Source organism: Priapulus caudatus, unplaced genomic scaffold, assembly GCF_000485595.1.
Source record: "Priapulus caudatus unplaced genomic scaffold, Priapulus_caudatus-5.0.1 Scaffold1089, whole genome shotgun sequence".
Classification (NCBI taxonomy): domain Eukaryota; kingdom Metazoa; phylum Priapulida; class Priapulimorpha; order Priapulimorphida; family Priapulidae; genus Priapulus; species Priapulus caudatus.
Window position 1 is genome coordinate 86,360 of NW_014578150.1, and position 16,553 is coordinate 102,912.

Here is a 16,553-nt window from a genome sequence, read left to right on the forward strand (position 1 = left end):
AACTAAATTAACGTTAACGTTTTAAACTTAACTAACTAAGAAATAATACGTATACTATTATACGTAGTAGGTTAGTATATTATATATTATTATAGTTAGTATATATATATATATATATATAGAGAGAGAGAGAGAGAGAGAGAGAGAGGGGGGAGGGAGGGACCGGGAGGCGAGAGGGAAGAAGAGGGTGGATCGGAGTCAGAGAGATGAAAATAGCAACACTTCTTCAGACACTTAGCGAGGCAAGCCAAGCTGCGCTTCGGTGGCGACAGATTCAACCCGTCATCGACGGCAGCTGCTGAACCTGACGTCGCAAACGATTCCGTGTACAATCTACACGCACACGCGCGCAAGCTGCGAGCTAACGTGTTATTTGTCGTGCTTTTAGTTGGTCAGTTTGTTAGTTTGTCGTTTACTTGCTCGTGCTTTCCGCAGTGCATCCAGGACGTGAAGCACTGGTTCACTGCATTGCCGCATTTGAACAGAGAAAAATCACCTGTCTCGTGACAGTCACCGATGTACGGGCGGGTTACCGGGAGGAAAGATCAATAGTCAATCATCGATACTGCGTCGATCGTTCTTCGCGCTCTATTCGTTTGCATCCGTCACTGTCGCTCGGGGCGAGGTGGCGAGGGGAAGGATATATACACTTCGGCGGCGGTTTCCTTGTGTTTTTCTTGCTCGAAAAATGCAAAGCAGAGGCCGCGCCTGATCTTGCCGCCAGCGGCTATCGCGTCAACGCGTTTCATTTTGCGACCGTAACGTCGTGTTGCCGTGTCCTTGACGCGTCGCACCCACTGCTGTCGCGGGGTGGCCATCTGCCCCCGGCGAGGGGTGTGTAGGGTGAGCACACGCAGCGCGGCCGCGGTGTCGTCCAACATCAGCCAATCACGACGAGGCTCGCGGTCCGACCGTCAGCGTCAACTAATAACATTCGCAGACCGTCTGGCGTGTGTCGATTACCGGCGCGGATATACATGTGAAGCGAACCGCCTCGTGCCTTGAGGTGGTGTACAACGGTAGAGGGTGTCCATAGGTAGTAGGCCTGAATAAAAGCATCGAACACAAATTTATTAAAAATACTACTAAGAGAGTTTCGGCGCATACACGACATACACTTTCTTAATGCTAAATCGCTGCAGATTCAAAGAGAAATCTTTACTCAAAACATTTGCCAGATTGTTTTCGAGAATTTCCAGCATGTAGTCGAATCCCGTTTTAACCAAAAAAATGGCCCACCGGTCACCATGACTACACCACTTAACGGAATGACACAATTACACGACCAATCTCACTTCCAATGCCTTCTAGGTGTCCACGATGCATCCACCTTGCGTGCATAATGCAAATTAGTGCACTCTAGTTCAGAATTTTACCGTAAAATTTTTCAAAAGAAAGCTTTTTTCCAAAGAACCGCCTCGGTCATTGAGCGCGCAGGTAACGGTGGCGACGTCACGTAAAGGGACAGCCGGGGCGATTAGGCGAGGACAGGGGACCGCATTTCTGACTCCTGCGCAACTGTTCGCACGGCCTTGTTTCCCTCTTCTGCGCAGGTTCGTGATCATCGTGAAACGGGGCAAAATCGCACGTGTGAGCCTACGGGCTGCGCCGATAGGAAATCATCGAAGGGATCGACATCGAATGTGTGATTTTGCTTCATTAATCGATTATTGGTTTGTTGTCGATTGATTCGGCGTAATCAAGTGCGTTCGGTCTAGCGCGGAATCAGCATATGATCAATGTCGTGTTCAGCAAACTGGCTCTGGTTGCCGATTGGATAACATATAGCTATTATCAGGGGGTTGATAATGACAAATTGTTTTGTCATTATTAACCCCTGCTATTATATATATGACTTCACGTACTCATAGTGAATTCATAGTAAACTATACGTTACTAAGGTACCGTTTGAAGACTAGGCCGACTAACATTTCACCCCCCCCCCACACACACACCCACAAAGACAGTTTGCTACATTTACTAACATCATATTTACACGCGCGAGCGCACACGCACACGCAGGGGCTCACGCACACGCACAAACACAAAACGGTTGGTCGCGCATCGCAGTAGCAGTAAATTTCCAGTCGCGTTAGCTTGAAAGTTGAAGTGACCTTGAACGAAAACGAGGTAGCTCTTCTCATTGTAAATCACTGCTTGCGTGTGGCATTAAGATCCGAGTAGGCGACAGGGTGCTGCGATTGTGACAACTGTGGTGACGCCTCCGGGTTCACATCTGTCAAGCAGCGAGCACCGTTAGCCGAAAATACGGCCTGGATAGGCGGCTATAACATTTAGCCTCGTAACGGGAAGGAGGGCGTAGCAAGCACGTGGAAAGCACGTGGTGGGATGAGGGAAGACTGCATAGCAGCATATTATCAAGATCTAATTATACCTATATAGCTATAATAGGTATTATTAGCTCTTGTTATTATTGATAGTAGTATCAACCGAATTTTGTGTTCTATTGGTAGAGAAATCTATCGATGATTTGCTCGTAGACGAACAGAATGTAAATAGTGTACTATAGAACTATATGACATAGGGAGTGCAGGGCATAGATTTTAACAGGGGAGGGGGAGGGAAGCTATATGAGAGGTATAGAGCAATGAGGGTAGCGCATGAATTGGAAAGGAGATGGGGTATGACGCTATAGGAGAGGTAACAGGTGGAAGAATTATCCAATTATTATGGCAGGGAAAGTATGGAGAGTGTATGTATGATATTATCAGGAGTAGATAATAGGGAATTATTATCTACTCCTGATATTATCTACTCCTGATATTATCTACTCCTATTATCTACTCCTGATATTATCTGGCTGAGGTGTTTGCTGCTGTTATCCCAGTAAGAGTCATACGAACTGCTGCCGCATTACGGCGTTACAACTTACAGACGCGGATTGATGCATTGCGGAACCGTATCATCATATTACAGCGCCGTATATCATTGTCTATTGTTATATATTATTCTATATGTATAATATTATATGTATTATATGTATTATATCAGGAGTCTATCAAAAGGAGTAAGGCACGCTAAAACCGGCAAAATTCAACATTTAGTAGCCTTAGTCTACCTATGATTTATTGTGTTTACCTCGATAAACTTGAGCTCAAGTATTGCCTTAATCATTAAACTTTATCCGTGTCTAATCGTTGGTCTCATAAAAATGACAAATCCGGAGATATCGGTTCAAACGTACAATGTGGTTTTATCAATTTACATCGCTTTGTGATGATCAGTGAACCGAAACATAAGGGCAATGCTTTTGAAGGCCCTCTATCGTTTAGCAATGCAAACATAGCAAAGAACTAGCGAGGTTTGCTAGGGATTTCGGAAAGTTAAACACGACGTGGTGTTATTGATGCTATTTACATTAGAAATAAAAAATTTCACATGTTTAGTATTTTTATCCATTTTATTTGTTCTTAACAATATTGTTCATAACATGTAATTAATGTCATTCGACATGGCCTATAATAACAACAAGGCGTGTTTAACTTTCCGAAATCCCTAGCAAACCTCGCTAGTTCTTTGCTATGTTTGCATTGCTAAACGATAGAGGGCTTTCAAAAGCATTGCCCTTATGTTTCGGTTCACTGATCATCACAAAGCGATGTAAATTGATAAAACCACATTGTACGTTTGAACCGATATCTCCGGATTTGTCATTTTTATGAGACCAACGATTAGACACGGATAAAGTTTAATGATTAAGGCAATACTTGAGCTCAAGTTTATCGAGGTAAACACAATAAATCATAGGTAGACTAAGGCTACTAAATGTTGAATTTTGCCGGTTTTAGCGTGCCTTACTCCTTTTGATAGACTCCTGATAATATTATATGTATATAATATGTATATTATTGTATGTTGTCAAGTCACGTCAAACCATGAGCCGCAGTATCATTCCACTAGAAATCATGGCTTTCGCTGCTATTAAGTGCCCGGTGATGCGCTGATGCACGCGCGCTGCTGCATTTTGGTGGCGACCAGACGCGTGTATGCGCTTTGCGGGGATCGAGGCTGCTAGGGAGGAAAGGAAAATTGTTCACGAGGTGGCGCGCTGGGCGCCACGTCCGCTCTCACGTCGCGGTAGAGTAGCAAAAGTCGAGGCGGTTACCATGGCGACCACAACGTGGCGTCAGCGCTTTCCCCATACGTCTCGAGCTGGGTTCACACTCGTCACCCCATAAAAACATTCTCCATACTCCGGCGGAGTATGTAACGAGGAAAAAGTTAAAGGAGTAGCGCACACTATTTATATTTACAGAGTTCGAAGAAATCGTTTGACATTTTGACAAAACAAATCGATAGTTGGAACGTTAGCGTGTCTCGTCTACCGGCTGCTTGGCTGGGGTGGAACTCCGCATGACAGGGAGCAGCAGCAGTAGCGCGTTCATTGGCCGCTGCCTCGGGTGATACTCCATTAGGAGTGATCCCAACTTTAATGTCATTAATGGTCATAATAACATATATGGTCATGGTCATATATTAGTTTGTGGTTTAATGTCATTTAGGTTAGGGTTAGGGTTAGGGTTAGGGTTAGGATTATCAATCATTAATCATTAATCATTAATCATTAATGATATCAAAGTTGGGAACACTCCTAATGGAGCGTTAGCCGCTGCCTCGTTCACTGCTGCGAGCGATGACGCGACGCCTCAGTAGCAGACGATGATTTCTCACTCTTCGTGCGTCACAAACCATTGTTTGTGTGAGTCCTGCTAGCTCGCTTTCGCCCTCCTCTCTCTCTCTCTCTCTCTCTCCTTCCCCTCCTCCTCTTTCCTCTCTCCTCTCTCCCTACTTGCCATTCGCTCACAGCGGCTCACTTTCTCTCCTCTGCCTCCCTCTCCTCCCTTCTACTCCCTCTGTCTCTCTCTCTCTCTCTCTCACGAATTTATATGCGCGTAGTTGCTGCGACCGCGGTCAAAGGTGGCGTAACGCGGCATTCTCTCGCGAGCAACCACGAGCGTAACTTCCTGCCCTTTGTGTCGACGATCAGGCTAGATAGCTGGTGGCTGCCCGCGCGCGATTTGCGTTGTTCGGCGGTGTTTGTTTGTCGTGAGGTTCGCCACATCCTGTCGTCGACCTCAGCGTGGCAGGCTACGCACACGCACGCGCGCGCACGCACGCACGCAAGTACGCACCGCTGCGCGAACATTGATACATACATGAGTACGTAACACAGATTATATTTGAATTATTTGATCAACTTAGATTATCTTCACAGGTAGGCAGGCATATAGATAAATGTATTATGTTATATAGTATAGACGACATTGTAAGAGTATGACAGGTGGTGGATCAACTCCCCCTACCCAGTACCAGCCCGCCCGTGTGGTGCTGGATGAATTCCCTTGGTGGGGTGGGGGGTGGGGGGGGGTCCAGGCAGCGAGCAGAGCTGTAGAGTGGGGCCGGGGGCCGTTGTCCGAAACATCATAAATAGAATATGGCTATCGTGCGTTCAATATGTCATAACCGTTGTACAACACTTTGTTTCAAAATGTATGCCATATTAGAAATGCGATGTAACTATTTATGATCTCAACGGGTTACAATGTCACAATGTTATCAGGAGTGCATAATATATATATATATATATATATATATATATATATGTATTATTCATTCCTGGTGTTATGATAACAACATGTCCTTGGACGTTGCTCGACATTGTCAGGCTCATTGCTGTGGTCAATCGCACTACTACTACTAGTTAATACTACTAGTTAATACTACTAGTTAATACTTCTAGTTAATACTACTAGTTATGGTTTGGATTAGGGTTATGGTCGCGGGTACCCAATCGTCGCTCCTGTGACGAACCCAACTTTTACGACTGTGTTCCGTGAGCACTACTGAGTCAAATTTCCGCGTAGCCACTTGCCGTGCTATAGTAAAATCGATCTCTTGTGATTGCCTTGTCGAACTCGGCGGTGAGGCAGCAGGACATCAAACAACGACTGCTGCTCGGATATTCCCGCGAGTGCCTGAAATTTTTTAGTGAAAAGCCAGCTAGCGGCTCAGTACATGTGTGTGTGTATGTGTATGTGTGTGCGTGCGTGCGTGCGTGTCTGAGTTCGTGCGCGCGTACTTAACGATCTACGATAATCTTGGCATGTGGATGAAGGATTGTGTGAGCATACGTCGTGTTAGCAGCGTTAGCATAGCCATCAGCCTGCCATTATTCTGCCGTCGTTGTGCATGCTGCGTAACTCACCTGCTGCCGCGGCGAGACATGTATGCGTAATTCCTGTTTTATATGCGTCGTGGTGCACTCATTAGGGTCCTGCATCCTGTGCCTGCCCGCAGCGTGAATGCATGCCATTTCTGAATGGTTTTAGAACGGTGCGAGCACTTACGTGTGATGTTAGGAGTGCAAGAAGTCGATATTCGTAATAATACTAATAATAATAATAATAATGCTCACTAGGAGGAGGAGGGGAGGGGAGAGGAAGAAGAGTAGAAGGAGGGTGATGAGGCGACGCGGTAGAAGGAAGGAAGGGCGTACTAGTGTAAAGCAGCTACGCCAACAGTAAATTTATGATTTTGATATGTGTTTCTATTGTGTAATGCAGACATTTTTCAGCATTTTGCAAATATCTATAATGCAGGTGATATCTTGAAATTTCGGTGGAAATCTGTTTAGAATTCGCACTCCTTTTCGTTAGCGATGTTGTTTACATGTTTATTTGTGTTTATTTGTATGCAGGATACGGGAGATGAAGTTGATTTAGATTTGGACATCATGCTTGACATTGAAGATGAGTCAGAAAGACGCCATTTTCTAGAGGTAATCCATTGATCTTCAGGGCATTAATCTGATAATCTACATTGCAATAATCAAGTAAACTATGCGCCATATGTCCGTGGTGTGTAGCGATACTGGTTAACCTCGCGCAACCAGAGAAATTGCATTTAACAGCGTGAACATGAAAGAATATCTTTTTATTTTTAGTTTAAAATGAGAAAAAATTTGTTTGATCTCCTCCGGTACGCTTTAAACTATAATTTATGGCACGTTGTTTTGATTTCGTTGCGCGTAATAAACGCCCGAGTTTGTTTAACGACTTCCTCGGTTAAGAAAACAATCGTTCTTATGCACAACGGCAACAGAATCGTTTCCGTCTCTCCGTCAAAGCCTGCAGTGAAGCGGTTGCCATGCCAACTGCTGTTTCCACGGTTCTCGTTTTCTCTGCTTCAGAAACTTCTGGTCGATGCGAAGCGGCCGCGCCAGGATGTAAACGTGAGTGATGGCAAGCTGTGGTTGAACTGTATTGCCATCGTATGATGGCAAGCTGTGGTTTAACTGTATTGCCATCGTACGATGGCAAGTTGTGGTTGAACTGTATTGCCGTCGTATGATGGCAAACTGTGGTTGAACTGTATTGTCATCGTGCAATGGCAAGCTATGGTTGAACTGTATTCGTATGATGGCAAGCTGTGGTTTAACTATATTGCCATCGTACGATGGCTGCAAGCTGTGGTTTAACTGTATTGCCATCGTATGATGGCAAGCTGTGGTTTAACTGTATTGCCATCGTGTAATGGCAAGCCATGGTTTAACTGCACTGTCATCGTATGATGGCAAGCCATGGTTTAACTGTCATCGTATCAGGGGTGTCATAATATAGATATATTTTGACACTCCTTATCGTATGGTGGCAAGCTGTGGTTTAACTGTATGGTCATCGTAGAACGATACAGCTGTGTGTGTGTGTGTGTGTGTGTGTGTGTGTGTGTGTGTGTGTGTGTGTGTGTGTGTGTGTGTGTCTCTCTCTCTCTCTCTCTCTCTCTCTCTCTCTCTCCTCTCTCTCTTCTCTTCTCTCTCTCTCTCTCTCTCTCTCTCTCTCTCTCTCTCTCTCTCTCTCTCTTTCTCTCACTCTCCTCTGTGTGTGTGCGTGCGACCCAGTGCGTGCGTGCGTGTGTGTGTGTGCGTGCGTGCGTGCGTGTGTGTGTGTGCGTGCGTGCGTGCGTGCGCCGTCTGTCTGTCTGTCTGTCTGTTTGTCTGTCTGTCTGCTTGTTTGTTGTCTGTCTGTCTGTCTGTCTGTTTGTCTGTCTATCTGTCTGTCTGTCTGTCTGTTTGTTGTCTGTCTGTCTGCTTGTTTGTTGTCTGTCTGTCTGTCTGTCTGTCTGTCTGTCTGTCTGTCTGTCTGTCTGTCTGTCTATCTGTCTATCTGTCTACATGCACGTGTGCGTGGGTGTGTGCGCGTGCGTGTACGTGCGTGCGTGCGTGCGTGCGTGTCATTTGACGACTGTGCTTTGTTTGCATTTACAAGTTGTAGCTACTTAAGGTGTACGGTGGATGCATGGGACATGCAATACATCAACAATGCGTACATCAGTGCAAATAGATAGTACAACGATGCAAATAGATAGTGCATACATCAAAGCAAATATGCAACACATAGAACATGGCAGTGATGTAAATAAACATTGCGTCTAACGTGGTTTGGGGTTACAAAGTGGCAGCAAATCCCACGTTCCGGCCCAAACCTGAAACGCGGGTATGTGTTGGCTCATTGCAGACGAGAAATACTTAATAAGTGACCTTCCATTGGGCGAAGCGCCTCAGACACACTAGGCGATTTTTTCTGACGACTAGTTGCGCGACTTTATCGCCCGATAATTCTAGTGAGACTTGATCGCGCGAGTCGAGTGGACACATTACGCGATTTTTGACGGCGAGTTCCTACCGCCACCTACCGCGCACTACCGCCACCACGTAAACGAACAAAATGGCAGCGTCCAGTAAAAAGAAAAAAAATCAGAAAAAACGGAAAATTGGAAAAAAACACGGCAGTTTATGTTACTATAAGAAGAATAAGGAGGCGAAGAAAACGGTGGGAGAACCACTGGGTTAAACCCTGGGTTTGTCATCGACAGACGTATGGGGTGTTCAACAATTTAATAAATGAATTGAAGACCGAGGACCCCGGTCGTTACCACTCATACATGACCTTCACGGCCTCCTTCGTTCTGAGTACAGGGACACATCGTATAAGAGGAGATTCACCTCCCACAAAGTGATCAATTCTGCCACTTTGTCGGAGGACCACGTTGACTCCATGGAAGCTGCCATTTTGTCTAATTACGTCAGTATCATTGAACAACACTGATTGGCTGGTGAATTTTTCAGTCGGGTTAAAGTGATCGACGAAGTGGACACACTAGGCGACTGAAGTGCGATTGATTAAAAAGTCGCGCGATAATATCAAAACGTTCTGATCGATGCGATCGAATCGGGCGACTAAGTCGCCGCTGTAAATCGTCGGTCGCGGTGATGGACACACTAGGCGATTTTGCCAAGCGACTTTACTCGCTCGATTAGATCGCATTAAAAATCGCCTAGTGTGTCCAGGGCTTTACGACACCCGGTAAACCCGTTCTCAGCGTAAATCTCAATCCAGGAATATGCCAACGGGATATCATAGTGGGCAGAAGCCACCTGGGAGAGGCGTACGGGAGAGTACTGTAAGCTCTGGCAGCCCCGCGTGTTTTAGTGCTTCATGTGTCTCTCTGTGGCTTCTACTATGAGCAGTCTCTAAACTTGGCAAACACTAGGTAATATAGTGGGTTAGAAATGCTCACCCCTCGTGTTTGCAAAGCGTGACTGTTTGTTCACTTGCTTTCCGGTATTGATGATTTTTGGATGGGGGGGTGCATGCCCCCCCCCCCCTTCCCGTGATCTGCCAGTGCAATCAGCCAGCAGCGGCGCAGGCGGAAACGGTGAAGAAATCGAAGAATATTCGATTGGCGGTATTCGCTTTCGTCGCGAGTGAATAACCCCTTTTCACCGCGCGCAATTCACGCAGCCGTTCCGAAACTCATCGTGGTGACTTGCGAGTAGGCAAGGCAGGCATACACGTGTTACGACGCTTACACCTGTGCACGTGTTCATATAGGTGATGCGATCGCCGAACCACCGCGCACACGTGGGTGACGTGCTCATTCTCATTTTACTTTAAACTGGTGGGCTCGCTTGCCTGCTCAGAAATACGGCTGTGTAAAACCTGAATGTTCATAGAAAGGGCTGGAGGTGATGAAGTCTGCAGTTAACACCGGAGAGGGCACTAACACCATGCTGTAATCAAGGTTGTAACACGCACATAGCCAGACATTGCGTTATCTCCGACGCGTTTCTTTTCTATTTCTTCAGAAATTCATCGTCGACTGCCTAGCGAAGGCAAAGACGTTGTAGGGCTTCACACGAGAGGGCGCCAGCGCTGCGGCTGGTCGACAGCGAGTGCAATCCGGATTACATACTCACAAAGAATTGCAGTGTCAGACGGTGGGATATTTCAGCAGGCACAGTCGCGTGTGTGTTATCAGTGGGAGTTATAGTGCAAACCTGTCTATCATAATATTGATCTACGTGAGTGCGTTTGCTGTGTCTATAAGCTCCTGTTATAAGTGTACACACGCGCGCGCGCCGGTAGAGGAGTCCCTGTCCATCCTAGCCGCTCGGGACAACCCTCGAGATCTCAATCAACACCAAAAAGTTATGATAGTCAGCCTCGCCCATCATAGATGGGTTCTGTTTCTATGTACGTGGTTTTCAGTTGGACCTTCTAGACATAATACCGTGGCCAGTGTCATCCGGTCAGGTTCCAAAGCAGAAATTCGCATTCAGTTTACTGTCGTGTCGTGTTTGTTTTTCAAATAGCAACGATACATTCAATAAGAGAATGATGCGATCTTGCGTATATACCTCGTATATCATAGTTCTAGGGCTGAGTAAAGTTCCAAAAACCCTTCATAGCCTTAACTCTTTCTGAAGAACTCTGTCGCAGTTTTGTAAATGACAAATTAGATGCGTAGGTATCGTGGCTGTATTGTTTATAAGGCTTTACCAAGCCCTAAAGCACGTATCGACAGGGTATTGCAAATGACGTAGTATTTTATATATTGTTGGTTTACCGTTCTACCTTTAGTTTACTATGCATGGAAAACGAAAAAAAATTGTGACAACATTTCCGTCGAAAGTTGAAAAACGCGAAAACTCGATGTTGAAGCCCTCTCGATTCGTGAACTTCACGAAGTGACTGCAACGTCTGAAGGTTGTGAGCGCATCGGTTGTCGCGATTCTTACGTACACGTGCAGCGTGTAAAGAATGTTCCCTATTTATATTCAAAACGCGAGGTGGCAGCGGTAAGGGCGTGCTATCGGCGGGAGATCTATCCTCGGTGTCGCAGTCGTGTGAGTGGCAGCGGTAAGGGCGTGCTATCGGCGAGAGATCTATCCTCGGTGTCGCAGTCGTGTCAGTGGCAGCGGTAAGGGCGTGCTATCGGCGAGAGATCTATCCTCGGTGTCGCAGTCGTGTCAGTGGCAGCGGTAAGGGCGTGCTATCGGCGAGAGATCTATCCTCGGTGTCGCAGTCGTGTCAGTGGCAGCTTCCTTCGAGTCGCGCACGACGTCGGAACGCGAGGTGGAGGAATTGAGAGGTGCTGGGGAGCTGCCAGTTAAGAGACAGTAGCGATGTGTTGTCGGGAAGCAGTAGCCACTGGCGCCCACAGGTCTTAAGAAAGTAGAAGCACAGAAGGATAAAATCCTCAATGATAATAAAAAGCAAGCGCCGTAGGCGCGTTGCATGCATCTGGGGGCATGCCCCCCTGAAAATTTTTGAATTGTAGACGTCTGGAGAAGCAATCTGGTGAGTCTTGCGAGAGAGATTTATGATAAAAATGTAGGGAAAATTTTTTTTAACTTAAAATTTACAGTGCTTCTATCTGCGGGCGCCACTGGCAGTAGCAACGTGGTAAGTAATGTAGCAGCGTAAACCGCCCCACCCGCTCGTTGTTACCGCACGTATCGCTCGTCTTACGTGCGAGAAACCAAGATGGCGACCGGATCCGAGACGGGATGCGTTTGCCGCGTGGTCGTTACGCCCATGCTAGATCTCGTGAGGCACGCGAAGTGAATCTCGTGAAGTCTTTGCGCCGAATGTAGTGGTAGAACTAGGGAAATCCCTTTCACTTTCAAAAGTCTTATACTACCTTACGCGTATTCGTAGACTGTGCTCCCTCCCCTTCGTTCGTGTTCATTCTTTGTTGCTGCATGACTGGAAACGGGGTGAAACGCCAACTGTTACTTGCTTCACGTTACAGACCGTGGTTTTTTTAAATTATGCAATAGTGTGCTGACTCGTGAGTGTTATCGTGAGCCTACGTGTACCGAATATTCAATATACATAGGTTAATAGTACGAGTAGGTGCCGTCCGATGGCGCCACATGCACGTGTTCTGTAAATAACCTATCACAATGTGACGTTGTTTGTCTGTCAGTGTGTATGTGTGCTGGCCTGTCTGCTAGTTGGATAGATTACCTCCTAGTTGGCGTAATAGATAGATGCACGCGCACCTAGATACACCGCGGTGGCCGCCGTCAACGTGCAAGTGAATGTATCCAGCGAGACATCATCGAATCATCAGCGATTGTTTCCCCCGATCTTCCTGTCGTTTCCTGAGGCTCATTGACAGAAACATTATAAACACTTCACGGACAGACGTTATGACATTTTTGAACGGACGTTGTCATAACTATTATTATGTTTCTAACAACGGTCTCAGAACAGTTACTGAAATGCTATTACAAAAGCGTATATTGAAAATCTTAAGTCTTAAATATCAGTGTTTCGTACTGTGTGTGTAAAAATAATCGGAATTATTTAAACTTGCAACAAAATTCATTACCAGAATGCTTAAGCCAAGCTTGTAGGAAAGCCACCGTGCTTCCATGTAGTGGTCGAGTTGGTTGTTAGTTCGTTGTTTCCGGAATGGACATCTGATGCGATGAACCTACATAATACGTTTTTATGTGGTTTTTTTTTAAAGTTTTGTGTTGCAAATATATTTACAGGTATATGTAGAGAAAAGGTTTAATTCCATCTCGGTGTAGCAGCTGCGATAGAACGGCAATAATCTCGTAAGGTTAACGCGTTGGCAGTTTTTCGAGTACTGAATAATTGACAAAAATCTCGAATTGAGATTAATTGGCCGGTATGCTAATTGTGAAGGAAATCCAGTGTGCGTGTTTTAAATGCATTTTTAGTCAAATTCGCTGATCGTGTGTATTAAGTGTGTTTACAAGGTGATCAGTAAATCGAGATGAAATATAACCGGAGGATCTGTATTTTTTTCGCATGCTCATGTGTCATCAACGAAGCGGCTAACAGTAATACGAGTGAGTTTGTATGCAACTCTTTATTTTGATTTAGTTCCATTGCAGTAGCATGAATCTACTTACTTAAGACAAGTTCAACTTATTACAAAGAATCAATAAATTAATCAAACGTATTTTCAATATTTTGTGCGGAAGCGTTAACTTGAAGGAACGCAATTTGTGCGGAAATGTGCTCTCCCGCACGCTCGATGGCGCCACTATACGGCATGCATTAGGAAATACCGTTTACATTGTAAATTAAATCTAAATTATATGAATTTCGTGTGAATACCGCAAGATTGTATACGGTCTTTGATAAGAAAGGTCAGATATAATAAATATATATAGCGATACTAGATTATACGCTCTTTACATCATTCTACGTTCTCGGCAATACCCTACAGCTATAAGTGTCAACGTTAAAAAATACGAACAAATGTCTCCTTGGAACAATAAACGCAATAACAGTTCACAATACTAATTTTACTAGTCTCGGTATACAAAATATACATCAAAATGGCAAATCGTACGCAGTGAACTAGCCTTACTATATACATTACAACAACATTTACAAGAAGGTAGCAATTCGTATTTCATTACACAGAAGCGGTTTTCTAGTGAACAAATGTGATTCTAGAACCTAATAATAAGAATAATAATAATAGTAATTATTATTATTATTATTAATAGTGGCGGCGGCGGCGGCGGCGGCGGCCTTGGTGGTAGTATGGTAGTGGTAGTAGTAAGCACTTACGATATCACAATTATTTTTCATGACCCGTTATTTTTTACGAACATTATAAATAGCACGAGTCTGCTCGTTGTTAAGCAGGCTCCTCACTCGGCGTCACTAGTCACTGTAGTCATGCGCTCACTAGTCGTTGGTTTTCCAGTTCCGTCTTCGCTCTCACTATGCTGTGATGTCTCCGCTTCTGGTGCGTTTGTTTTCTCGTGCCGTGTTTTCTTGTGCATGCCTGAAACACCAGCACAATTTCAGTTATTACCGGTCTACGTCATTCTCTCTCTCTTTCTCTCTCTCTCTCTCTCTCTCTCTCTCTCTCTCTCTCTCTCTCTCTCTCTCTCTCTCTCTCTCTCTCTCCTCTCTCATCTCGCTTTCTCTCTCCTCTCTCTCTCTCTCTCTCTCTCTCTCTCTCTCTCTCTCTCTCTCTCTCTCTCTCTCTCGCTCTTTCTCTCTCTCTCTGTCTGTCTCTTTTCTGGCTCCCTCTCACTGTGTGTGCGCGTGCATACGCGGGTGCATGTGTCATGACACAGTAAGTAAGCACGGGCGCGCACACGCGTTCCTATTTCCTACCCCAATCTCTTGCTTGCTCTCTGTGCCTGCTTCACTCCCCTCCCATCTTTCCCTCCCCTCTGCGGGCTGCCGCGCACGTTAGTGGTCGGTTCATTCTGTTTCATCTCATTTTATTTCACTTCATGTATTTCTGTTTGCTGTTTTCATAACTGGAAGCCTTCAAGCTGTCGGCAGTTGATTATCTTACCGAGTAGCCACGGAGCGCACGCATCCTTTTCTTCGTTCTCAGCATTTTGCTTGATTGACTCCGGTAGAGGGAGCGAGTGTCGCACCATCGCTCCGTACAGACCGTATTCAGCCATGACCGTACTCTTTCCCCACGTCTTCTCTGTCTTTCTCCACTTCGCGCGTCTGTTCTGGAACCACACCTGTAACACAAAGTATAACGTAATTGTAATCGCGTATAATGCACAATTCTGTTCAACAATTCATCATCTTTAATAAATTTAATGAGAACTGATTATCAAAGTAAGCGTGTATGTAACGTATCCGGTCCGCATGAAAATGGATATTATATCAACCGCATGTCCTATAGTGAAGCATATATGACACCAAACATAGGGCTTGGTGCGTAGGTTGCGACAGTAGGTCTGCCAATTTGAACCATCACGAACATGTCACTTATGCACATGTCGCACATGTCGCACATGTCACAACATGTCGTACATGTCACAACATTTTGATAGGTGTGCATCGCTATGCTCAGATATAACTCGAAAGACATTACATTGCTTGACATAGCTTACAGTGATAAAGGCAGGAGTCTATCAATAGATTATTGATAGACTATAGTCTATTGATAGACTCCTGATAAAAGTATAGAGCCACGCAATAACATGACTACTCTGCGCGTACGTTGCTATAACGACTATACACGTGACGTACCTGGATGCGATCCTCGCCGATGCTTGTCGCCTGTGATAGAGCCTCGCGCGCGGCTACATCCGGGTAGTGCGCCTCTTCAAACGCCTCCTCAAGGCTTTTCACCTGTTCCGGTGTGAACACGGACCTAACGAAATACAAGCGTTCATATGTGATTCTACGATTATAGACACGCCTACATTTAAAAAAGACATTTTATCGAACGCAGAAGAAAGATCGCACCGATTCATCATCGCTCGATTCTGTGCGCAATACATTTGTTATTTCGCCGTAGGTTTGGACCGAGTTTAATATTGGTCGCTGTTGTTGTTGTTGTTGTTGCTGTTGTCTTCGTGGTTGTTGTCGTTGTTGTTGTTGTTTTTTTGTCGTTGTTGTTGTTCTTTCTTCTTGTTCCGGATACAATTGCCATTGACACTCTATCATTCTTACAGTTTAGATATAATGCAATATAACCAATGCCGTTGAATTTAACGTCAAACACACGCACACACATGCACGTATATAGTATGATATACTATATTATATATATATATATATATATTATATATATACATAATTATATAATATATAATATATAATATATATATATATAATATATATATATATTCAGTTATTCTAGTAGTTCAATAGCTATTGCCAGCTAATTGTGTATAGACACGTGTAACTATACAAGCGTCCTGATGTATGCTATCATCACGGTATTATCCGCGTGACGTGTACCTATAAATGTTAGCTCCGTCACTTACCTGTGTCTGCGGGACGATCGTGAATGCTTCGGTGATTGACTCGTCTCGGACGGATTACTATCAACGCGGGACGACGGCGAATCTGAAGCATGATTCAAATTAAAACTCAAAACGATTTACTACGTATCAGGGTGTAAAGAAGAAGTTCTATGATGTAGAGCGAATTGCACATGCAACCTTCGAGTCGGCCACTCCTTAATTGGAAATGTGCATGTTAATTAGATTGAGGTAGAAAAAAATGCGTCGTTATAGAACATGATATTATGTTATCTTGTGTTGTTATCAATAATATTGTGCTAAATGGGTAAATGTTATACAGTCAAATATGAGTAAGCCGCAAGCGTGTATAGTTCTTGTTCGTTTTCTAAACGTAACGTATCGTTATACGATGTGTTTTTGCCGCGATTGGTTATATATATATATATATATATATATATATATATAT

The 16,553-nt window shown here is 44.7% G+C and overlaps 2 protein-coding genes across 2 annotated transcripts in view; one reads left to right on the forward strand and one right to left on the reverse strand.

Moving 5' to 3' along the window:
- The window catches only part of LOC106815321, a 28,396-nt gene extending 17,889 nt beyond the window's left edge, over window positions 1–10,507 (forward strand). The window contains exons 2-4 of the mRNA XM_014819768.1: window positions 6,719–6,799; window positions 7,211–7,252; window positions 10,166–10,507. Of these exons, the coding sequence (XP_014675254.1) occupies window positions 6,719–6,799; window positions 7,211–7,252; window positions 10,166–10,207 (165 nt within the window). The 3' untranslated portion in view covers window positions 10,208–10,507. The remainder of the gene's footprint in view (window positions 1–6,718; window positions 6,800–7,210; window positions 7,253–10,165) is intronic.
- Window positions 10,508–12,822: 2,315 nt separating this feature from the next.
- Window positions 12,823–16,190, reverse strand: LOC106815322 (visual system homeobox 1-like; the record flags this gene model as incomplete). The annotated part of the gene is given in 4 exon segments (XM_014819769.1): window positions 12,823–14,142; window positions 14,668–14,848; window positions 15,366–15,489; window positions 16,109–16,190. Coding segments are annotated over 4 exon segments (524 nt in total), but the record flags the coding sequence as incomplete, so codon positions are not given.
- Between the last annotated feature and the right edge of the window lie 363 nt (window positions 16,191–16,553).